The 26,652-nt window shown below is 35.4% G+C and overlaps 1 protein-coding gene across 1 annotated transcript in view; it reads right to left on the reverse strand.

The window, feature by feature from the left end:
• Nucleotides 1-26,652, reverse strand: part of LOC136033550 (histone-lysine N-methyltransferase Set2-like) — a 178,614-nt gene that overhangs the window by 72,826 nt on the left and 79,136 nt on the right. The window contains exon 10 of the mRNA XM_065714296.1: nucleotides 5,414-5,691. Coding sequence (XP_065570368.1) covers nucleotides 5,414-5,691 — 278 coding nt within the window. The remainder of the gene's footprint in view (nucleotides 1-5,413; nucleotides 5,692-26,652) is intronic.

The raw sequence follows: 26,652 nt of genomic DNA on the forward strand, positions 1-26,652 counted from the left end.
CAAATACATTTCAACATTTTTTCTTTGAAAATTATGACATTGAAAAATCAGAAAAATCCGTTAACTCTTGAACCTCAAATTTCTGAGACTACCAGGATTTAAAATTATTATACGTTAAACATTCAGTTTATTTTCATTAGTCCTTTCCAGTCATCTTAATTAATATCTTCGTCTTATTTTTATTTTTGTCAGCGTTTCGAAAAATCAAACCACACTGTTTAAAACGAAACATAATTTTCAACAAAAAGTAACTAACACGTCAGAGTTAATCTATTCAACAATAAATTATCACAAAATACAAAAGAGCTCATCCCCACTCCCCGAAAGGTTTCAAGGCCAGGGAAACAAGGAAGAAAGGATAAAAACAAATAAATATAAACAAATCTTAAAACAATTAGTAGCCCGCATTTCACTAATAACTTGAAGACCAAACGAAACGAGCAACACACACCATGAAAATAATATGATTTTAACTTATACTGGTCAATCCCCAACCAACAAATTCGTCTTCACAATACTAAAACATAATTATAGTAATTAAATTAAATAATTAACGTGATAGCAATTAGAAGGTTTAGGACGGTTGGGGACAGAAGACTTACCCTTGCTTTTAATAATTTCCATTCATTTTAAGCTCGACTCGTTTCAGAATTTATTTATTTATCGTTTCGGAATTTATTATTTATTTATGTGAGTATTTGTTTTATTTATGTTTGACGCGATTATCTAAATTTTTGTTCGTTTGGGGTTTCCTTCATCCATTAACAGTAATTTTTGGTTGTTTAAAGTTTGAATTGTTACATATTCTTATTCTTGGTTTGCTTAGGTTTTAATATGACTCTTTACTTTCTTTTGAAAAACTTTTTTTCGCGGAAATTTTTTTTTTTAGTTAATTCATCATAATCAGTAAAAACACAACAACAAATTAACATCCCAAGATTAATCGAGCTTTATAAAGAATAGATAATGGGCAATTTGAGGGCGACCTCAAAGGGCAATTTGGTCATATGAACATGTTGTGTCCGAAAAAATATATTGTATATCGAAAAAACCTTTACTTCATTATGATGTTTCTTTAAATGAGTTCTACTTTTAAAAATCTCTGATAAAAACTCTGATAAAATTTTAAATAAGATCTATCTTCAATCTTTATGAGAAAAAATATTTTCAAATATTTCAATATCCCCGTTTCCCTGTTTTGTTGAAAGAATACAAAAGAATCCAATATATGCATAAAGAATTAATTAGAGAAAAGATTTAATTACATACTTTGAAATTCGTGCTCCTGTACCAAGTTATCAAAAAAGTATTTTTCAAAATCCTTGGAACTTGTGCCCCCTAAATTTTGAAATGATTTCAAAAGATTGAAATATTTTAATATTAATGAAAGCATAGGGTAGTCACGGGATATTTTATAACTATTCAAGGACAACTTTCTATATCATGACCGTTTAACACTTTTCAAAAGTCCAAATCAAGCACAGATTTGAATTCTGGTAATTCGTCCATAGCGACCTGATAAGAACCTGGTTGCAAAAAGACACAACTATGAATTTAGTTCTGTGTAGGTGTTCTTAAGATAAATGAATTAATTAGACAAAAGACTTAATTATATTCTTTAAAATTCGTATTCTTGTACCAAGTTATAAATAGTGACAATAAGAAAAAAGAATTTAGACGATTAAAAATGCTTTCACACAAGGTAATTTTATTTTTATTTATTAGGTAACTTTAATCTATTTTTTAAAAATGCGAAGAGGTAACATTTTGGGTTTGATATACAGAGTTTGGGCTTTATTTTGAATTTATTTGACAGTACATTTGGTAAATACTTTGACTTAGGTCTACAAAACTAATAAGAAACAATGATTTGAAGGTATTACTAAGAAATTTAGAAACAAAACTAGAAACAAAAACTTTAGGGAGTAGGGTCAGAATATATGTTTAAGGATGGGTAGAATTATTAGAAAATTTTGAATGTAAGTTTGTTTTGACAGTTTTTTGTGGTTCAGTCATCAATAAATGTTTTTACAACTTTAAGATAAGTAAATTTCACATTCAGTGATTTACGATTACTTCTTGCTAGTATTTGTCTATACACAGCATAGCCTAATTAAATATGATCCTACCCATAAGCTGATCAAATATTTCTTTTGGGGAGTTTGATCATTGTGGAGGTTAGTCCCAATCCCTACCCTTCCATCTTTTTGCAATAAAGGTTATAATGTGCCGTATAGAAAGAGCATGACCCATATTTATAACCATCGAATTATTACCGTAGAGCAAGAGGATTGGGGAGGGGGGATACAAATTTCCAAAATTGTAACAACGGCAGAATTGTAAGAAAAATAAGAGGATATTTGTCCAAGAGGAAATTTGTGAAAACATACAATTTTGCAAAGGAAACACAAAATTGTGTGATATTTCGGTTAAAGAAGCAGCTAAATAGCAGTACTATCAATTATCACGACTGTTCATGCTGTTTTCCATGGGAGATCATTTATTTCAGAACTATTTAAAGCAAAAAAAATTGTGATATGTGTGAAAATTATTCTCTACCTATTCCCAAACAAGACGCTACCTATTCCCTAACTATACCCTACCAGTTTCCTAACTAGACCCTACCTGTTCCCTAACTAAGCCCTAGCTATTATTCAACTAGAAACTACCTATACCCTAACTAAAACCTTGTTATTCACTAACTAGACCCCATTAATTTCCTAACTAGACCCTACCTGTTCCCTAACAATACCCCACCTTTTCCATAACTAGATCCGACCTATTCTCTAAATAGACTCCACCTATTCCCTAACTATACCCAATCAGTTCCTATACTAGTTCAAGTTCTTTTGATTTTCATACTAATTTCGCTGCATAACAAATTAACATTATAATACGTGATACAATGGAAAAGAAAATAATTACAGAAGATGACTACAAACTCAGCTATAGTCAAAAACCGGCACCCTTAAACCACAGCAGCAAAATAAATAAATAATAGACTAAAAGTAATGAAAAAAGGACCCTAAATAGACCGTACCAATTCCCTAACTAGACCCGACGTATTCCCCAACTAGACCCTACCTGTTCCCTACCTATTCCTTAGCTAGATCCTGCCTATTCCTTGTTTTAAGATACTCTTTGTGTGGAAGTTCCCTCTGAGGCAATAGCTTCATCCGTCCAATAAATTTGCCTGTCCAATAAATCTATCAATCCGTATATTTTCGCTTGAAATGAATTTCTAATACTCAGCTTTATCCTCATTACACTGCTGTTGGAAAACCTATTTCTCTTTTCTCAAATATTAGCCATCAAATAAGATTTATCGTTAATCTTCGTTAACAAAAGATTTTCAAATATTTTGGCATTTCAAGTTTCCCATTTCATAGAGGTATATTCCACAAATTTTTCATTTCTTTCGAAGTTTGTAGAAGAATTGATGAGCTTCTTTAAATTTTTACTCTTTTCGCCTGTATTTGAAGTAGAAATTAATGATTATTAAAGACATTTTTGCTGGGGTATTTCAAAAGGCGATATGTTACTTGGCATAAATTTAAAAAGAGTCTACAAACCAAATACAACCTCAAAGTCTGTTCTGCGGAGGGAGACATTTTTCTAGGGCCCTCACAATAAAGTATGCGCTAGGGCTTTTTTTCTCCTTTTTGTGCCTGCAGTCCAAGAGGTTTCGTGGCAGGTGTATAAATAAAAAATAAGTAAAAAGTATATAATAAAATAAATAAAATATAAGAAATTTTTTATAAAAATAAACAAAAGTGTATAAAAAATAAATAAAATAAACAAAATTATACAATACACACAGCAAAAAAAAATATTCAGAGTCGACCATCAAGGTCGTATCAAGAGGGGGAGGGGTTACAGACTTTGAATCCCCCTCCCCTTCGAAAATTCTGTCCACTTCATTAAAAAAGTAAAAAAAAAATATATATAAACAAGTTTTTGATGGAATTTGCAAATTCTTTTGTATCCCCTCTCCTCCCGAACAAAAATCTTGGATACGCCCTTGTCGGTTATGTAAATAACAACATCAAAAGAGATGTAACATCACCCTTTGCATTTCTCTTGGTACCATGTAAGGCCAGTACCTGTCACTCAAAATTAAAGTTCCTCAAAATTTGGTATATTAAGAACCAAACAAGATAGGAAAAAATGGACTGAGCCAATCAATATAACTTGTTTGGCTTGAGACAATGTGCTTAAGGGTTGGATACACGTAGCTTTTTTGGCACAGATTTACCAAACCAACGTCGATTTACCAAATCAACGCCGATTTACCAAGTCAACCCCGATTTACAATGAAAACGGCATGGATTTGAGCTTTTAGTTTTCGGTGCTGATTTACAAAAACAGCACAGTATTTCATTGTGATCACCAAAAAAACGATATCCTCAACTGTTTCCTTCCCTTCGGCTGGAAAATCAGAAGAACTAAATAATAATAGTAATAATCAAATACTTAATAATAAAAAAACACAATAAGTAATAATGAAAGAATTAAGAAAATCTAAATTAAAATTTTTGAATGAAATAAAACTCAAAATATTAAACATTTTAATAATAAATGAACTTAGCAGCAATAAAAGAACTAAATAATAAGTTAAGATCTAACATACGACTACTGATAGCTTTCAGTTGACTTAGAATGTCCATGATGTTTAATTTTGAAAATCTCGCGCAAGTGGCATTGGTTTTGTACTGCTATCGTTTGCCCACTGAGCTGCCGAGATCGGTGCCCGAAAAAGTTACGTTTGTCCAGCTCTATAGATTTAATTTTTAAAGTAGACGAATTTCACATAGCACCTTTTGAATTAATGCAACCGATTTGTATACGAGGCATTTAGACTTGGATTTCAGGAACAACTAAACAAACTATTTATAATTATAGGTTTCGCGGCAAAAGCTTCGGGGAAAGGGTTGCCAGGAGATATTTATAAGAGACAGGGGAGTGTCCTCAAATAGACGTTACGAAGGAGGCGAGTCGACCCCCTGAATATGGACAAAGAAAGCATTTATTAAACAATGCAAGGTACATAATAAATAAAATGGTAAAAACTAACCGGGACAGATTTAAGCACAAGTAAAATTACTGTAAATCAACTAAATGAAACAGGAAACAAAAATCAATACAAATATTCTTTTATCAAGCTTAAGAAGGCATATTATAATTCTCATGATTTTAAAAACTGCCTTTTCAATTTATAAAATTTTATTATTTATTCTATAGATGTTTAATCTATTTCAATTAGACATACCTACAAATTCACAACAAAGTATCTAATTACACCGCCTGATTACGTAGTACGAATTCGATCGCTGTCCTCCCCTCCACCTCTGCTCTACTTACAATTAGGAAACTATAAAATAAATCCCAAATAATAGTAAGCAAAAAAGTCTACCTGGCATATACACAGTCCATTGTCCGGTTAGAGGGTCAATATAGTAAGTAAGACTTGATGGGTCAACCCCTGGCTCAGGAGGTGGAGGGGGCTGAACCAATGGTTCACCAGTTGTAGGGTCCAAGAAGAGAGGTACATCTTTTGGGTCTAGACCAAGAGCAAAGCATTGTGCTTCATGATTTTTTGCTAGCTCTTCCCTCACTTTCTTCCTTTTAATTTCTTCTTCTTCTTGTTGAACTTGAAGCATAAATCTTTGTCTTCTTTCATCTTTGGAAAGGCTTAAAAAATACAAAAGATTTGTATTGAATACAGATCGGGCACATGAGTGCTAAAACAGAGCTTTAAGGAAAAGGATAGGTATGTCCTTCCCCACATAAACGGCATACAAAGAATCCCCGCAAGGATTTGAAGGCGGATATTGTCAAGCATTCGCGAGTCTGGACGAGTTCCTCATTACACTTTTGTTTGGAAAAAATAAACAAGGTTACATAATAGAAAATACTGGAATGTTAAACAATTTCCATGTCGACCTTGTGGTAATGGTCTCAAATTTCATCATCTTTTCACAGCCATGCCCCCCTCCTCTAATCGAAATTGGTTTCAAATATGTTTATCAAGTGATTGCGTTCATCATACAATTAAATTTTCTGATATCCCAATTCTGAAAACCTGAAGACCCAAGTCTATCGGTTCATACTTTGCAATTTTCATATTTTGACCTTAATTTTGTCATCCTGAATAAACTCTATTTTTTAGCAAATAAAAACCTCTTGAACGCCTATTTTATTGCTGTGTTTCCTTGCACACCAAGAACGTGTCAATTTGGGTGAAATCTTGTTAACATTTCATCCGTATTCTTTTTAAAACCTGTGTTGCATAGTGTACTGTAACTCAAGAAAAATCCCCGAAATTGGTGATGCGTCAGAATCCCCCGAATTTTTTGCGAATCTTAGGAAGATTTGTTTGTGCTCCAGAAACTTTCCGGCAAATCTCCTATTTTTTATTAGCTTTTAAATTGAAGTATTGATGAGACTTTGACTTTGACTTTATTAAACAAGAAACGATATACATAAATCTTATACAAAGGAGACAGGGAGGCAACTCGTTTTGTCTCCTTTAACAATAGAGAGAGAAAAAAGAAGAAGGAATTACACCTCAATAGCTCACACGGAGTACATAAAAAAGAGAGAAAGAGAGAGAGAGAGAGAGAGAGAAGAAGCGGGAAAAAAATCGACTCGTAGACACGGATGGGACTTATAAACTAATTTATAAATAAATCACTTTACATTCAGTCCCCAGTACTATAGACAGAAAGAACTATCTCTTTCAATTTCTTTTTGTATGTATAGAGTGATGGTGACTCATTTATTAAATCAAGTAGTTTATATTTATTGGCAATCTCAGGAAGTTGATATCGTAAACTTAGTCTGGATCTCTCATTTTTAATAAAAGGAAAAAGAAACTTATTCCTTGCTTTTGATAAATGGCTATGTTTATTTTCAACCAAGAGTTTCATTTTATTGAAAAAATTATCCCTACGTTGGATTTCTAAAAACCCTATGCCTATATTAAGGTGAAAAATTTGTTGTAAATGAAGAATATCAAGAAATAAAAATGATGTTTTAGTTTCAGATAATTCTTTTGTCTTCTAGGGTGTGTTAAAAAAAGGTCCAGGATTCTTATTGCCTTGTTTTGGACAATTTGGAGTCTTCGTAAATGTGAATGGAATGTCAGCATCCAAACGGTCGGGCAATATTGAAAATAGCATTCCACTAATGAAAAATATAATTTCCTCATTATTTTGTAAGGAAACAGGAACTTTACTCTATGCAAACAGCCGAGATTCCTGGACACTTTTGCCTCGAGTTTATTAATATGCGCCTTGAAAGACAGAGTTGAGTCAATGTAGGTACCTAAATATCTAAATACATCCACTCTTTTTATGGAGGAAGCTCCAATAATAATAGTTTTAAATGACACACGCTTCACTGCTCTCGAACTTCTCCCAAAAATCACAATTCCGACTTCTCTAGGTTAGGTATTAGTCGATTAGCATGAAACCAAGAATTTACATTAAAAGCAACAGCTTCGAGGGCCATTCGTAGGTCCTCCTCGCTGCCAGCCTTCAAACTAATTGCTGTGTCGTCTGCAAACAATATTGGTAATTCATTGTCCGAAGGCATGCATTTTGGAAGGTCATTTATATATATAAAAAAAGTAACGGCCCCAATACAGACCCTTGTGGAACCCCTATATTTTCTAAAGGAAAAATATGAGATGATTCTTCACCAGGAGAGGGGTCGGGCCTTTCCTAGCCATTAATCATATTCCTGACCGATAATAAAGTCCTAAAATTAATTTTCACTTCTCCTGACAGGTTGTTGTTTTTGTTTTACATTTGAAGTGTGAACCCAAGATCCACGTTATACCCCATGTTAACATGTCCACACCCTCACTTCAAGCCCTAGAATTCCCCAAAACCACATTTCAATCTTAGCTCTGTTTTGTGGGTAAAGTTAGCTAAAAACCAGCTTTAAGCCTCTGTCCACCCTAAATGAAAAAAGAGCTAAGCATAATATGATCATGCGCCACCAGGAAACTTACAAAAGGGGGTGGGAAGGACCAAGTGCTGCCAGCACCTTTTATAACACCAGGAACTAAATGGGAAAATTTCTCATTTTCGTATCACTCGTTTCAAACGTTAGAGGCCACATATATCAGACTTGAACCATAGTTATGTCTTGTTTCTACAGTTGACTAAAAACCAGCGCTCAGCCCTTATTTGTCCTAAAAAAGGTAAAAAGGTAAAGAATACGGCATTGGACTTTACAGTCCCTACCAGCGGTGCTGATCTCCGTTTCTTGGCCCATCAACCAGGAAGCGCAATGGGGGTTGGGGAACAACCATTATGTTCTTTCTCATATCCTTCCTGACTACCTTGCCCAGATTTCTCCAGGTCCTAAAAGGTCCAGGGACAACAAGACCGTCGCCAGAAAAATTCACAGGGGTGAGGGGACGTTTACTACCAAGACCTTTACTTTTAAGAGGATTTACATCGAAACACCTGTCATTTTTATATTTTTATACACTTTTGTTATGTCTTCTTGTGTCCCAGAGGAGGTGCTATTAACCCACCACCCAGCTCCTCGTCTTCAAACCTTGAATTCACACATACTACGCTATCATCTGAATTTTGTTTTGTGGGCAATGCTCCTGACATAGAAGCTAACCGTTTTCTAAAAAATGGTGTGCAAATATGAAATAATGGACAAACATGGGCACAACCTACTTGGCCCCATTTTCAAATGCCATACCGGATAATCATATGCTACATTTTGTGACGACAATAGTGACGACAATATAGTAAAAACAAGAACAGGAAGACAAAAAAAGTGGCTAAAAACTTTAAAATGTACAATTTTAATTACCAGATTTCATAAACTTGAAGCATAGTTACAATAAATCCAGACACAGGTCACCTTTACAAACTTGTTTCTTATACCTTAAACATGCACTTCTTTTCAGTCTATACACTTCAAATACGCACACTAAAGAGTCTTTATATAGTTTGCTTAAACGTGATATAACTCTTGATATATCAACAATTTATGCTTAATTTCCTCAGTCAAATAGCTAAGTTGAAACACATCTCGGATCCATTTTTGTGCACAACTGAAAGAATTTAAGGTTATGCACAACTTAACCAAGTATATACGCACATGCTAAGTATGGGTGAACGTTAAGAACAAGAAGATTGCGTCTTGGTGGTCTGCAATATTATCATGCTTATTATTGATGTAAACGTGATTGATGTCAACTCCGTCTTTACGAAAGTGTAGCCAGTCCCAAGCCTGAAAAAGGAGCAGGGTTAGCCAGTGGATTCGCGTCCCTCGCCCTTCAAAACCAATCAGCGATCGAGACATTGATGCAGAATAAAACTCATCAAATGACAGCAACAAGGATCGTCTCCGGACTGATATTATGGACAAGAAACGGCCTCTTCGATTAGTTTTTGGAATGTACGGACAATGTGGCACCTAACCAAAGCCGAGCAGGTCGTGCAAGAAGTAGTCACCTATAATCTCGACACAGTAGCCCTGTTAAAAGTGAGATGGAACAGTTTTAGCAAACAAACACTCGGTAATGGCCAAACAATAATCTACAGTGGACAAGAAAAGAAACGAGAAGCAGGAGTCGCAATCTTAATGTCCCAAAAGGCAGCGAAATCCATCATCAGCTGGACTCCTGTCAATGAAAGAGTAATGTTTGCGATGTTCCAGGGACACCACATTAAAGTGACTGTAGTCATGCACCGATGAATGATGCTGAAGAGGTGATTAAAGAGCGTTTCTATGACAACGGAGCGTTTAACTCAGTGTCAACGGATATACCGTGTCATGACATGGTTACATTCGCTTGAGACTTCAATGCCAAAGTAGACGGCGATATATCCTAGTGCCCAGAAGTACTTGGCCAACATGGTCATGGCGACCTAAATGAAAATGGAGCCCTACTTATGGACTTGGCTTCCATAAATGATCTCCGGAAATGATTGGTGGAACGAAGTTTCGTCACAAGAATATCCACAATTACACATGGACCTCTCTTGACGGCAAACCAAGAAATCAGATCGACCGCTTTCTATAACGACATAATCATAAACGAGGAATGGCGATCCGGTCTCCAAGACGTGAGGATACTCAGAGAAACTGAAACTGGCTCAGGCCACAAATTCCCTCCCTGCCGCTAAGATCGGGCTAAAGCCCCTGAAAAACAAGACAGACCTCTTGATTCCCCTATATGACTCTGATAAGCTTGCTGAATCAGAATTCCGGAGGAAGTCCTTTTTGAGTCTCCACAACAGGTTTGAGGCTCTTAGTCATCTTGGTGAAGGAGAGGGAGACGTGACACTATAGAGTAGCATCAGCAACACTTTCAACGATGTTGCTCAGGAAGTAATTGGACATAAAACACACAAAAAGACTGGTGGATCTCTGATAAAACTTGGAACTTGATCAATGAACGAAAAACCCTGAAAAAATATTTAGTTTCAGCAGAGCTCCAGAATGATGCAGTAATGAAGCTCCAGGCGTATAGGGATAAGGACAAACTCGTACAGAAAACTGCGAGATATGAAAAAAGGAATTTCCTGGAGAGCAAGGCAGTGGAAGCAGAGACGGTAACAAAAAAGGAGATTCCAAGACCATCTACAGGATCACTAACGAGATGATCGGCAAGCGGCGAAAAACTAAAAGTCTTGTCAAGGGCAAAATCGGAAGAATAGTCACAGGAGAGAAAGAGAAAGAAGAAGTCTGGGTCAACCATTTCAAAAACCGTCCAGAACTAATCAATCCCCTCCCCCCAATATATCGGACTCCTTTGCTTATTCTTGAAATCGCCCAAATTGCTCCTCTGCAGATCTCATTTTTGCATTATTAATGATGTTAGAACAGACAAACGAGAGGAGACAGAAACTTTACCTAATTTTCATAGACCTAGAGAAAGCACACGATTCTATCCATCCAGATACACTTTGGAAAATCCTCAAATACTACGGTGTCCCTGACAAACTCGTAAAGCTAATTATGGCCCTTTACGAGAGTACGGAGTGTTGCGGACAGATGAATGGAGGCCAATTAAGACATTTCAGGATTAGCTCCTGAGTAAAGCAAGGATGTGTCCTGTCCCCTTTTCTCTTCATACTGGTGATAGACTACATCCTCCACGGATGCACAAATTAGGGAATTCCAATCAGAAACTAAAAGAGGGTTGCAGATATGGAGTTCGCAGGCGACAACATTATCCTTGAACGAGAGAACGTGGAACTCCAGCAGTACTTGGATTTTTATGAGAGAAAATGCACTACGGTTTGGCCTCAAGATAAATGCATTAAAAACTAAAAGCATGGCTGTCACGGGATAACCCCTCAACATAAACTGCGCCAACAAGGATGTAGAACAGGATGTTCAGTTTAAATATCTGGTAAGCACAGTAGTGAACACAGGGACAATAGACAAAGAGATCAATACTCGTATCGGACAGGCTAGTGGCTCGTTTACCAGGCTTGAACAGATTCAGCGCTCACGGAAGTTCTTAAACTGGCTAAAATTATGAAAGACAACCGGACACCAAGTCCATCCTCCAGTGAAAACCAACAGGAATGCGGCAAGGGGGAAAACCAAAGAACACGCTACACCGAACCTACCAGAGGAGCCTTGTCAACGCGAATACGTCCATACAACCCCATTGGGAAGACTTTATGGCAGCAGCCATTTGAGGAACAACTGACATCTCTGCGTCGATGCTCTGGATGCCTCCGGAGGCACAGGAGGATCTAAGGTCTAAGGGTAAGGTTATTATTGATGTACTGACACAAAGAGATACTGAGGCTCCAACAGTTTGTGGTAACGAGCTGTAAATAAGGAGTGACACGACTCAACAATAACCGAAACTCTAAAAAACGGAATTTTTACCTCAATAGATACGTATAAAGAATTAGCTAATTATGCTGACTCCAAATATGTAAGATTGATTAAGTGTAGTATTACCCATCACAGGCTACGAGCCTGATAATATTTGCCTAATTTTCGAAAAAGGTGGGGAAAGACCCTCTAAAAGTAAGGAATCTTAATGAAAATCCCATTATCAGATTCAGCGTATCAGAAACCCTACTATAGAGGTTTCAACCTTCAAAAATGTGGAGTTTATAGTTATTGCCAGAAGAAAGATCACGGTTTTTTTTTTCGTTTTTTTGTCGGGTGTGGTCGCATCGAACCAATTATCCAACAATTTCTATTGCCCTTGTTAAGCGACAAAAAGATTAAAGGGCAGCTAACCTCCCTCCCAAGCCCCTTTTTCCCAAGGTCGTCCAACCAAATGGTTGAGGCGGCCATTTTGTTCAGCACATTTGAAAGATCCAATAGCTATGACTTTTGAGGATAACATGCCCATCCCCCCAGCCCACAGAAAAAGGTCAATAAGTTATGAAATTTGACCATTGTTTATGTATAGTATTTGTTATTGGAAGTATGCATACATTATTGATTGGGGGAGGCGTGAATTTCCCGTTGGTGGAATTTTCCTCAGGGAGAGGTTTCGGGGGGTTAACTTTTCGGAGGAAATTCCATACTGGAAAAAATTTTCAGATAATCCAAAACAAAATTCTTTTTGTTTGTCTTCCTCTTTGCCGACTCAATTTTGCTTGTGGAGATGCTACCACCGGGACTGAATTGTCTACAGGATCTGTCCATCGGGGGATTTTTTATGGAGGGGGAGACATGTTTTCCGGCATTATTTAAAAAACAATCAGGAATTCAATAAAAAACAAGTTTTTTCAACTGAAAGTAAGGAACAACATTAAAACTTAAAAGGAACAAAAACTATTACGTATAAAAAGGAAAGTTGCCTCCTCCTCAATACCTTGCTCTTTACGCTAAATTATAACTTTTTGTCCAATTCTTTAAGAACAACTCCTGAAACTCTGAAACCCGTTTAATTAGAACAATAAGCAGCTTTTTAAAGTACAAAAAAATTATAATGTGAAGAGCAAGGTATCATGGAAGAGCAAACCCTCTCATATACGAAATAATTTCTGTTCAATTTAAGTTTCTATGTTGCTCCTTACTTTCAGGTGAAAAAAAAACTTTTTCAGTTATGTACATATAGCGGAAGTCGGCTTTGTGGTAGCATACAGCTTCAAATAATGTTGCCCAAGAATTTATAGGTTAAGTCTCTTAACTTAAGAGACTTAACTTAAGAGAAACTTAAATTTGAGCTGCATATAGGGTTCCTTGATAAATTATTGCTAGAGGTGCAACAAATTGAAAATAAATTACTAATACTAGCATATATTATGTTTTTTTTTCTAACAGATCCTTTTCACACCTTTGAAACAGATTGAAACCGGATCGGAATAAAATTGATAATAAGGAATTGAATGAATTTGCTTTTTATTGTTATTATTTATCAATTGAAATGCTTATTATTAATTAAATTATAAATATTGTTGCTCTGGGATCATGATATTATGTAGTTTTACTGTCTGTGAAACATTTATTTATGCATCTATTTTTGGGTACTTTTTTTTTATTTAGTAGCACATCCAAATAAATTATTGTTAGAGGTACAACAAATTGAGAATAAATCATTACTAATACTGGCACAAATTATGTTCCTTTTCTAATACATCCTTTTCAAACCATTGAAACAAATTGAAACTGGATCGGAATAAAATAGTTTATAACGTATTGGATTAATTTGCTCTTTATTGTTATTACATAAAAAAAAACTAGTTTTTCTAACTGAAAGTAAGGAGCGACATTAAAACTTAAAACTAACAGAAATTACTCCGTATATGAAATGGGTTGTCCCCTCCGCAATCCCTCGCTCTTTATGCTAAAGCTTTTAATTGTTTTAAAAAGCAGAATTGTGGTAAAGAGTCAAACTTTTGTTTACTATTAAGCCGTGTCGCTCCTTACTACAGTTCGTTACCACGAACTGTTTGATAGCATTTTTAGTAATTTCAACTATTTATTCTACGTCTTTTCTGATTCAGGGGTTATTCTTAAAGAAATGGCACAAAACTTACGATTTAGTGTAAAAAGCGAGGTATTAACGAGGGTACAAACCCCCTCATATACATAATAAAAATTTAAGAATATAAAAGTTTGTTACGTAAGTTAATTCTTAAGTTACGTATATTTTTTACTAATAAGAGAATTCGTTAAAAATTAAAATTTATAGTTGCCTTTTTGTGTAACCGAAAAATTGCATGGCAACTAGGCCTCCTTCTCCATCCCTTATTTCTCAAAATCGTCTGATCAGAACTAAGAGAAAGCCATTTAGCCAAAAATGGAATTAAAATGTAAATTTTATTTTAATAATTTATGTGTAGGCGATATATCCTAGTGCACAGAAGTACTTGGCCAACATGGTCATGGCGACCTAAATGAAAATGGAGCCCTACTTATGGACTTGGCTTCCATAAATGATCTCCGGAAATGATTGGTGGAACGAAGTTTCGTCACAAGAATATCCACAATTACACATGGACCTCTCCTGACGGCAAACCAAGAAATCAGATCGACCGCTTTCTATAACGACATAATCATAAACGAGGAATGGCGATCCGGTCTCCAAGACGTAAGGATACTCAGAGAAGCTGAAGCTGGCTCAGGCCACAAATTCCCTCCCTGCCGCTAAGATCGGGCTAAAGCCCCTGAAAAACAAGACAGACCTCTTGATTCCCCTATATGACTCTGATAAGCTTGCTGAATCAGAATTCCGGAGGAAGTCCTTTTTGAGTCTCCACAACAGGTTTGAGGCTCTTAGTCATCTTGGTGAAGGAGAGGGAGACGTGACACTATAGAGTAGCATCAGCAACACTTTCAACGATGTTGCTCAGGAAGTAATTGGACATAAAACACACACAAAGACTGGTGGATCTCTGATAAAACTTGGAACTTGATCAATGAACGAAAAACCCTGAAAAAATATTTAGTTTCAGCAGAGCTCCAGAATGATGCAGTAATGAAGCTCCAGGCGTATAGGGATAAGGACAAACTCGTACAGAAAACTGCGAGATATGAAAAAAGGAATTTCCTGGAGAGCAAGGCAGTGGAAGCAGAGACGGTAACAAAAAAGGAGATTCCAAGACCGTCTACAGGATCACTAACGAGATGATCGGCAAGCGGCGAAAAACTAAAAGTCTTGTCAAGGGCAAAATCGGAAGAATAGTCACAGGAGAGAAAGAGAAAGAAGAAGTCTGGGTCAACCATTTCAAAAACCGTCCAGAACTAATCAATCCCCTCCCCCCAATATATCGGACTCCTTTGCTTATTCTTGAAATCGCCCAAATTGCTCCTCTGCAGATCTCATTTTTGCATTATTAATGATGTTAGAACAGACAAACGAGAGGAGACAGAAACTTTACCTAATTTTCATAGACTTAGAGAAAGCACGCGATTCTATCCATCGAGATACACTTTGGAAATCCTCAAATACTACGGTGTCCCTGACAAACTCGTAAAGCTAATTATGGCCCTTTACGAGAGTACGGAGTGTTGCGGACAGATGAATGGAGGCCAATTAAGACATTTCAGGATTAGCTCCTGAGTAAAGCAAGGATGTGTCCTGTCCCCTTTTCTCTTCATGCTGGTGATAGATTACATCCTCCACGGATGCACAAATTAGGGAATTCCAATCAGAAACTAAAAGAGGGTTGCAGATATGGAGTTCGCAGGCGACAACATTATCCTTGAACGAGAGAACGTGGAACTCCAGCAGTACTTGGATTTTTATGAGAGAAAATGCACTACGGTTTGGCCTCAAGATAAATGCATTAAAAACTAAAAGCATGGCTGTCACGGGATAACCCCTCAACATAAACTGCGCCAACAAGGATGTAGAACAGGATGTTCAGTTTAAATATCTGGTAAGCACAGTAGTGAACACAGGGACAATAGACAAAGAGATCAATACTCGTATCGGACAGGCTAGTGGCTCGTTTACCAGGCTTGAACAGATTCAGCGCTCACGGAAGTTCTTAAACTGGCTAAAATTATGAAAGACAACCGGACACCAAGTCCATCCTCCAGTGAAAACCAACAGGAATGCGGCAAGGGGGAAAACCAAAGAACACGCTACACCGAACCTACCAGAGGAGCCTTGTCAACGCGAATACGTCCATACAACCCCATTGGGAAGACTTTATGGCAGCAGCCATTTGAGGAACAACTGACATCTCTGCGTCGATGCTCTGGATGCCTCCGGAGGAACAGGAGGATCTAAGGTCTAAGGGTAAGGTTATTATTGATGTACTGACACAAAGAGATACTGAGGCTCCAATTCAAACAGTTTGTGGTAACGAGGTGTAAATAAGGAGTGACACGACTCAACAATAACCGAAACTCTAAAAAACGGAATTTTTACCTCAATAGATACGTATAAAGAATTAGCTAATTATGCTGACTCCAAATATGTAAGATTGATTAAGTGTAGTATTATCCATCACAGGCTACGAGCCTGATAAAATTTGCCTAATTTTCGAAAAAGGTGGGGAAAGACCCTCTAAAAGTAAGGAATCTTAATGAAAATCCCATTATCAGATTCAGTGTATCAGAAACCCTACTATAGAGGTTTCAACCTTCAAAAATGTGGAGTTTATAGTTATTGCCAGAAGAAAGATCACGGTTTTTTTTTTCGTTTTTTTGTCGGGTGTGGTCGCATCGAACCAATTATCCAACAATTTCTATTGCCCTTGTTAAGCGACAAAAAGATTAAAGGGCAGCTAACCTCCCTCCCAAGCCCCTTTTTCCCAAGGTCGCCCAACCAAATGGTTGAGGCGGCCATTTTGTTCAGCACACTTGAAAGATCCAATTGCTATGACTTTTGAGGATAACATGCCCATCCCCCCAGCCCACAGAAAAAGGTCAATAAGTTATGAAATTTGACCATTGTTTATGTATAGTATTTGTTATTGGAAGTATGCATACATTATTGATTGGGGGAGGCGTGAATTTCCCGTTGGTGGAATTTTCCACAGGGAGAGGTTTCGGGGGGTTAACTTTTCGGAGGAAATTCCATACTGGAAAAAAATTTCAGATAATCCAAAACAAAATTCTTTTTGTTTGTCTTCCTCTTTGCCGACTCAATTTTGCTTGTGGAGATGCTAACACCGGGACTGAATTGTCTACAGGATCTGTCCATTGGGGGATCTTTTTATGGAGGGGGAGACATGTTTTCCGGCATTATTTAAAAAACAATCAGGAATTCAATAAAAAACAAGTTTTTTCAACTGAAAGTAAGGAACAACATTAAAACTTAAAAGGAACAAAAACTATTACGTATAAAAAGGAAAGTTGCCTCCTCCTCAATACCTTGCTCTTTACGCTAAATTATAACTTTTTGTCCAATTCTTTAAGAACAACTCCTGAAACTCTGAAACCCGTTTAATTAGAACAATAAGCAGCTTTTTAAAGTACAAAAAAATTATAATGTGAAGAGCAAGGTATCATGGAAGAGCAAACCCTCTCATATACGAAATAATTTCTGTTCAATTTAAGTTTCTATGTTGCTCCTTACTTTCAGGTGAAAAAAAAACTTTTTCAGTTATGTACATATAGCGGAAGTCGGCTTTGTGGTAGCATACAGCTTCAAATAATGTTGCCCAAGAATTTATAGGTTAAGTCTCTTAACTTAAGAGACTTAACTTAAGAGAAACTTAAATTTGAGCTGCATATAGGGTTCCTTGATAAATTATTGCTAGAGGTGCAACAAATTGAAAATAAATTACTAATACTAGCATATATTATGTTTCTTTTCTAACAGATCCTTTTCATAGCTTTGAAACAGATTGAAACCGGATCGGAATAAAATTGATAATAAGGAATTGAATGAATTTGCTTTTTACTGTTATTATTTATCTATTGAAATGTTTATTATTAATTAAATTATAAATATTGTTGCTCTGGGATCATGATATTATGTAGTTTTACTGTCTGTGAAACATTTATTTATGCATCTATTTTTGGGTACTTTTTTTTTTATTTAGTAGCACATCCAAATAAATTATTGTTAGAGGTACAACAAATTGAGAATAAATCATTACTAATACTGGCACAAATTATGTTCCTTTTCTAATACATCCTTTTCAAACCATTGAAACAAATCGAAACTGGATCGGAATAAAATAGTTTATAACGTATTGGATTAATTTGCTCTTTATTGTTATTACATAAAAAAAAACTAGTTTTTCTAACTGAAAGTAAGGAGCGACATTAAAACTTAAAACGAACAGAAATTACTCCGTATATGAAATGGGTTGTCCCCTCCGCAATCCCTCGCTCTTTATGCTAAAGCTTTTAATTGTTTTAAAAAGCAGAATTGTGGTAAAGAGTCAAACTTTAACGTAAAGAGCGAAGGATTGCAGAGGGGACAACCCATTTCATATACGGAGCAATTTCTGTTCGTTTTAAGTTTTAATGTCGCTCCTTACTTTCAGTTAGAAAAACTAGTTTTTTTTAGGTTATTTCTGAACGTTTTTGAATTAATACATGTTTGATTTTGGCTCTCCACACATAAATTATTAAAATGAAATTTACATTTTAATTCCATTTTTGGCTAAATGGCTTTCTCTTAGTTCTGATCAGACGATTTTGAGAAATAAGGGATGGAGAAGGAGGCCTAGTTGCCATGCAATTTTTCGGTTACACAAAAAGGCAACTATAAATTTTAATTTTTAACGAATTCTCTTATTAGTAAAAAATATACGTAACTTAAGAATTAACTTACGTAACAAACTTTTATATTCTTAAATTTTTATTATGTATATGAGGGGGTTTGTACCCTCGTTAATACCTCGCTTTTTACACTAAATCGTAAGTTTTGTGCCATTTCTTTAAGAATAACCCCTGAATCAGAAAAGACGTAGAATAAATAGTTGAAATTACTAAAAATGCTATCAAACAGTTCGTGGTAACGAACTGTAGTAAGGAGCGACACGGCTTAATAGTAAACAAAACTCTAAAAAACGGAATTTTGATGCTAAAATATGCATCAAAAGAATCAGATTTTCATGCTGATTTTAAATATGTAAGTTTCATCAAATTTAGTCTTTGTCATCAAAAGTTAGGAGCCTGAAAAAATTTGCCTTATTTTAGAAAATAGGGGAAAACACCCCCTAAAAGTCATAGAATCTTAACGAAAATCACACCATCGCATTCGGCGTATCAGAGAACCCTATATCAAAATTTTCAAGTTTCTATGTACAAAAATGTGGAATTTCGTATTTTTTGCCAGAAGACAAATCACGGGTGCGTTTTTATTTGTTTGTTGTTTTTTTTCTTTTCCCCAGGGGTCATCGTATCGACCAAGTGGTCCTAGAATGCCGCAAGAGGGCTCATTCTAAAGAAAATGAAAAGTTCTAGTGCCCTTTTTAAGTCACCAAAAAAATTGGAGGGCACCTAGGCCCCCTCCCACGCTCGTTTTGTCTCCAAAGTCAACAGATCAAAATTTTGAAATTGCCATTTTGTTCCGCATAGTCAAAAACCATAATAACTATGTCTTTGGGATTGACTTACTCCCCCAGAGTCCCTTTGGGGAGGGGCTGCAAGTTACAAACTTCGACCAGTATTTACATATAATAATGGTTATTGGGAAGTGTACAGTCGTTTTCAGGGGATTTTTTTTTTGGTTTTGGGGCTGGGGTTCAGGGGAGGGGGCTATGTGGGAGGATCTTTCCTTGGAGAAATATGTCATGGGGGAACAGAAATTCAATGAAAAGGGCGCAGGATTTTCTAAAATTACTATAAAAAAAAACAATGAAAAAATAAACATGGAAATTTTTTTCAATTGAAAGTAAAGAGTAGCATTGAAAACTTAAAACGGACAGAGATTATTACGCATATGCGGGGTTCTAAAAATACTTTAGCATAAAGAGCGAGGTATTTAGGAGGAGTTAAATACCTCGCTCTTTATGCTATAGTATTTTTAGTAATTTCAACTATTTATTCTACAGCCTTTCTGATTCAGGGGTCATTCTTAAAGAATTAGGACAAAACTTACGATTTAGTGTAAAGAACGAGGTATTAACGAGGGTACAAACCCCCTCATATACATAGTAAAAATTAATGAATGTAAAAGTTTGTTACGTAAGTTAATTCTTAAGTTACGTATATTTTTTACTAATAAAAAAATTCGTTAAAAATTAAAATTTATAGTTGCCTTTTTATGTAACCGAAAAATTGCATGACAACTAGGCCTCCTTCCCCATCCCTTAATTCTCAAAATCGTCTGATCAAAACTAAGAGAAAGCCATTTAGCCAAAAAAGGAATTAATATGCAAATTTCATTTTAATAATTTATGTGTGGAGAGCCAAAATCAAACATGCATTAATTCAAAAACTTTCAGAACTTATGTAAAAAAAAACTAATTTTTTAAACTGAAAGTAAGGAGCGACATTAAAACTTAAAACGAACAGAAATTACTCCGTATATGAAATGGGTTGTACCCTCCGCAATCCCTCGCTCTTTACGCTAAAGTTTGATTCTTTGCCACAATTATGCTTTTTAAAACAATTAAAAGCTTTAGCGTAAAGAGCGAGGGATTGCGGAGGGGACAACCCATTTCATATACGGAGTAATTTCTGTTCGTTTTAAGTTTTAATGTCGCCCCTTACTTTCAGTTTAAAAAACTAGTTTTTTTTATATAATAGCATAAAGAGCGTAAATACCTCCTAAATACCTCGCTCTTTATGCTAAAGTATTTTTAGAACCCCTCATATGCGTAATAATCTCTGTTCGTTTTAAGTTTCAATGCTACTCCTTACTTTCAATTGAAAAAACTTTTCCATGTTTATATTTTCATTGTTTTTTATAGTAATTTTAGAAAATCCTGCGCCCTTTTCATTGAATTTTTCTTCCCCCATGACATATTGCTCCAAGGAAAGCTCCTCCCACATAGCCCCCTCCCCTAAACCCCACCCCCAAAACCAAAAAAAAATCCCCTGAAAACGACTGTACACTTCCCAATAACCATTATTATATGTAAACACTGGTCGAAGTTTGTAACTTGCAGCCCCTCCCCCAGGGACTGTGGGGGAGTAAGTCATTCCCAAAGACATAGTTATTATGGTTTTGGACTATGCAGAACAAAATGGCTATCTCAAAATTACTTGATTTTGGAGAAAAAATGAGCGTGGGAGGGGGCCTAGGTGCCCTCCAATTTTTTTGGTCGCTTAAAAAGGGCACTAGAACTTTTCATTTCCGTTAGAATGAGCCCTCTCGCAACATTCTAGGACCACTTGGTCGTTACGATGACCCCTGGGAAAAAAAACAAAACAAACAAACAAATAAACACGCACCCGTGATTTGCCTTCTGGCAAAAAATACGAAATTCCACATTTTTGTAGATAGGAGCTTGAACATTTTGCTATAGGGTTCTCTGATACGCCGAATGCGATGGTGTAATTTTCGTTGAGATTCTGTGATTTTTAGGGGATGTTTTCCCCTATTTTTTAAAATAAGACAAATTTTCTCAGGCTCGTAACTTTTGATGACAAAGATCAAATTTAATGAATTTTATGTATTTAAAATCAGCATGAAAATCCGATTCTTTTGATGTATATTTTAGCATCAAAATTCAGTTATTTAGAGTTTCGTTTACTATTGAGCCGGGTCGCTCCTTACTACAGTTCGTTACCACGAACTGTTTGATTATTTATTTATTGAAACGTTTATAATTAATAAAATTATAAATATTATTTATTCGGGATCATGATATTATGTAGTTTTAATGTATGAGATGTTTATTTATGCATGTATTTTTTCAGTACTTTTTTTTCTTTTTTTTCTACTAGCACTTATAAAAATATTATTGTAAGAGGAGCAACAAATTGAAAACAAATTACTACTAATACTAGCACAAATTATATTCCTTTTCTAACCAATTGCCCGCAGAAATTCAAAATATATTATGTGTAATATTTAAGCTCTAGCTAAAAAAAAAAAGGACTTAAACTTTTTCAAACAAGCAGTTGTTTATTAAAAAGAAGTTTTTGCGGCATCAAGACACGACAAAAACAATTCGGATGTCTAAAACTCTATTTTCTCACTTGTTTCAGGAGTCAGAAAATGGATACGACTTTTCAACATCAGGGGGCTTAAATAAAATTAGGAGTTTAAAAAAAAAAACTATATTAGTACTATATAGTCCAACATATGATCTAGTGAAAACAGTGTTTATACTGTGCTAACTAATACGGCTACAATAATTCAAAAGGTGCTATGTTACACCATATCATTTTCATGGGAGTGTGGAAAAAAGGAAATATGTTTTGGTTCTTTGATGTTATTAAAAAGCAATTGTTTATGGAAGAAGGATAGACGTGTATTAGGCATCTATAATATGACAAAAATAACTTTGATGTCGAAGCTCCATTTCCTAACTATTTTTAAAAGTGAGAAAAGAGAATTTAAAACGCTAAAAAAAAAAAAAAAAAAAAAACCTGACGCAAACCCTAAGAAATAGATCGGATGAAGAAAAACTTTGTTGGAAGATTTTTGGATTATTTCAGAATTGACCTATTTCTGCCTCTTAGAAGCTTGATTTCAATCCGGCATATGCAGGAAGAAGGGTCCCCAGATTCTTATCATCAAGCCAGGGGGTTGTTTAACCTCAGAAAAAAAAAACTTGGTGAAAAGTAGCAGTTAATCAACAACGATAATTCAAAAGGCGTTACAGGTTTTTTGAGCGTTATTGAAGGCCATTTATAATAAGAAAATTCTTCTTCGATGTCAGCAATACTACTACTACTACTACTACTACTAGCAACTCATTCCAGCTCCAAGCCACATGAGCCCCAAACAGCTATAAATGCTTCTTCTGCATCCCAGTCCATTCAAAGCTTTCCCTCTTTACGCCTCCCAGGAAGTTCCCATTTCCCTTAAATCTTTCCTTACGACATCTTCTGACACGAACCGGGACGACCTGCTTTTCGTCTGGCCCTACACGGTTGGCCAACAAGGACAATCTATTCGGCATCAACAATGGGGCAAAAATAAAGCGTCATATTCTAAAAATTTATGCGAGTGATAAAAGAAGATAATATCATAACGTATCGGAAAAAATCCGCGATATAGTGAGAACCAAATAAGGCCAGAATGAAATAAACGGAATTGGATTGGAATCGATAAACGAAAAACGAAAAATTGTTCAAAAGGTAAAGTAAATGAACTAGTCAATAGAGTGTGTTGAGTTTAACAGGCTATGGGTTTCAGTTTGAATAAAATATCCACAAGATCTGTTGAAAGCCGAAAAAGGGTTCCATCTTTTCCATTTACAAAATTTTTTTGTGTTACCGTTATTTATATTACTACCAGAATTAGAAACGAGGAACAAACACAGCATCCTATTCGCAATATTCAATATCCGATCACAGTATCACTTCTTATATATATATATTTATTTTTAATTATCCTGTATTTCTAACAGAGTTACACATGAGGAGCAAACACAATATCCCATCACATATTAAATCTTTCACAATATCCCATTTACACTATTTTCTGAAATTATTGAATCAGCACATGATTCAATGAAACTTTTTCTTTTCCTTCCTTTATCCAGACAGTGTTTCTTTTCAGATCAGTGTTTCCAGATCAGTGTTTCTCTAATACAGTGTTTCTTTTCAGTAAAGAATATTCACAAACACGACTGTTTTATATACCATTTTGATTTGTTCTACTGGCTGAACAACTGGCTGACGAACAAGACTCAAACCATAAATTATTACTAATTTTAATGAGTACTAATTCTTAGCATCATAATCAACGCTCTTCCTAGATAAAATATTCGTTTTTTTCAAAATATGCTGATAAGCCTACCTTAATTAAGCTTAGAATTCCTGTTATGAAAAAAAAACAATCCATCAATGCAAAAAACCACAAGAGAATTTTTTCCGAGACTAAGAAGAGGGGAAGGGAACACCAATAGCTTGTTAGCAATAATTTTATAAAGTTGGCGAAAATTTGTAACTGCAAGTGAATTTTAGGGAAATTAAGAAAGAAAAAACCACAGTAAAGCGACAGGATTTGTATAATTGAATAAAACAATGAAGACAACAATAAAAAAATAAGAATAGCATACATATTTATGTGACTTACATATAATAATAACTATAATAAATTATATTGCGCTAAAAGCCCTAGGACCTCGGGAATACAAAACAAAAAAGAAAATTTACTTCTGAATAATTATTATTGCATAAATATAGACAAAATAATAAAAATCTACTTTTGTATTCCATCGCCAGCCTGAGAAATTGTCCTAAATTTGTAACACTTGCGAAAAATTCATCAGTCATTGCGTTCATCAGCCATCTCTCTTCAAACCTACACTCTCTATGTGCTTCATGTCGCAAATTCTATTGAACTCATTCTATTCTTCACGCTCATACATCCCATTATCCACACTCTTATCCGCACTTCTACGCATTGGGCAAAAGTAAGGACCATCCAGCCCTTGTATCCTCCGTAAAATACTTCTTCTTATTTTGTTTTGTTTTTTTTTTTCCAGGGGTGATCGTATCGACCCAGTTGTCCTAGAATGTTGCAAGAGGGCTCATTCTAACGGAAATGAAAAGTTCTAGTTCCCTTTTTAAGTGACCAAAAAAATTGGAGGGCACCTAGGCCCCCTCCCACGCTAATTATTTTACCAAAGTCAACAGATCAAAATTCTAAGATAGCCATTTTATTCAGCGTAGTCGAAAAACCTTATAACTATGTCTTTGGGGACGACTTAATCCCCCACAGTCCCCGTGGGAGGGGCAACAAGTTACAAACTTTGACCAGTGCTTACATATAGTAATGGTTATTGGAAAGTGTACAGGCGTTTTCAGGAGGATTTTTTTGGTTGGGGGAGGGGTTGAGAAGAGGGGGATATGCTGGGGGAACTTTCCATCGATAGTTTGTCATGGGGGAAGAAAATCTCCATGAAGGGAGCGCAGGATTTAATAGCATTATTTGAAAAAAAAATGAAAAAATAAATATGAAAAAGTTCTTTCAGCTGGAAGTAAGGAGCAGCATAAAACTTAAAACAAACAGAAATTATTACCCATTTGAGGGGCTCACCTCCTCCTAATACCTCGCTCTTTACGCTAAAGTATTTTTAGTAATTTCAACTATTTATTCTACGGCTTTTGTGATTCTGGGGTCATTCTTAATGAATTGGGACAAAATTTAAGCTTTAGTGTAAAGAGCGAGGATCTGACAAGGGGGGAACCCCCTCATATATGTAATAAAAATATGAGAATACAAAAGTTCTTTACGTAAGCTAATTTATAAGTTACGTAAATCTTTTACTAATAAAAATATTCGTAAAAAATTAAAAATTCTAGTTGCCTTTTTAATTAACCAAAAAATCGGAGGGCAACTAGGCTTCCTCCCCCGCTCTTTTTTTCTCAAAATCATTCGATCAAAATTATGAGAAAGCCATTTAGCCAAAAAAAAAAATGCAAATTTTGTTTTAATTATTTCTCTGCGGAGAGCCAAAATCAAAACATGCATTGATTCAAAAACGTCCAGAAATTAAATAAAAAAACAAGTTTTTTTAACTGAAAGTAAGGAGCGACATTAAAACTTAAAACGACCAGAAATTACTTCGTATATGAAAGAGGCTGCTTCCTCATCAACGCCCCGCTCTTTACGCTAAAGTTTTTTACTGTTTTAAAAAGAAGAATTGAGAGAAAGAGTCAAACTTTAGCGTAAAGAGCGAGGTGTTGCAATTCTTGCAATTTCCTTGCGATTTTCGTGATTTATAAAGAGAACCGGTCAACCGTGACAATAATTTTGTTCGGGATTAGGGGGAGGGGCAAAAAAAGTGAAAAAAATGAGCAATTTATATGAAATATAATAAACTAAGGAAAAACTGAAAAAATGCCACGATTTTACGGAGGACATAACTGAAAGGTACCCCAGTTAGGCTGCCAATAAATTTGAAAGATAAGCATCAAGTTGAGAGTGTTCAAAGGACTGATGCAAGGGTGATTCCATATCTGAAAGGCCTTTCTGACTCTCAGAAAATCAACATATTGTAAGTCCTCTCTCTCTTCAATTTCGCAGACGGCGAAATGTATTGTTAATACGGGAGTGGGTTAATGCATTTCAAGGACTAATGATCGGTCATGCTGAAAATATCCAAAAATATCTCTTCTATTAACGTCAATTTCACGAAAGAGGTTAAGAGAACTTAGGAGTCAGTGACACCAATTCCTGGAAGTGTGTAAGGGGGGGAAGGGGTATTTTTCATTTTTCTAATAAAGGAAAAACAATTAGTTTCCAAAACCTACGAAGGAGCATTTTTGTTTTTGTAGTATTTTAAAATGAAAATACTGAGAAAGTACTAAAAATGCTAAAAATTAAAATACGTCATCTCTTCTTCCCATTTGGCATCCTTGTTAACAGCTTTTGAGTCAATTCATATCTACTTTAATTTAATGCTTAAATTCGATTCAAGATTTTTTTTTTTAATTTGACTGATGAATTTCATTTTTTATAATTGATATATGTGAGAAATTGAGTCAAATATCTTGCTCCCAACACTAAGGTACGAAAATGGAAAAAAATCAAACTCTACATGCTTTATTGCAATCCATGTTGCAAAAAGTTTTAAAAGCACTTGACAGCTGCTAACTAATTTTATTCCAATTTATTCTAATTTTATTCTAATTAATTAATTAATTTTA

This window comes from Artemia franciscana, chromosome 12, assembly GCF_032884065.1.
Source record: "Artemia franciscana chromosome 12, ASM3288406v1, whole genome shotgun sequence".
NCBI lineage: Eukaryota > Metazoa > Arthropoda > Branchiopoda > Anostraca > Artemiidae > Artemia > Artemia franciscana.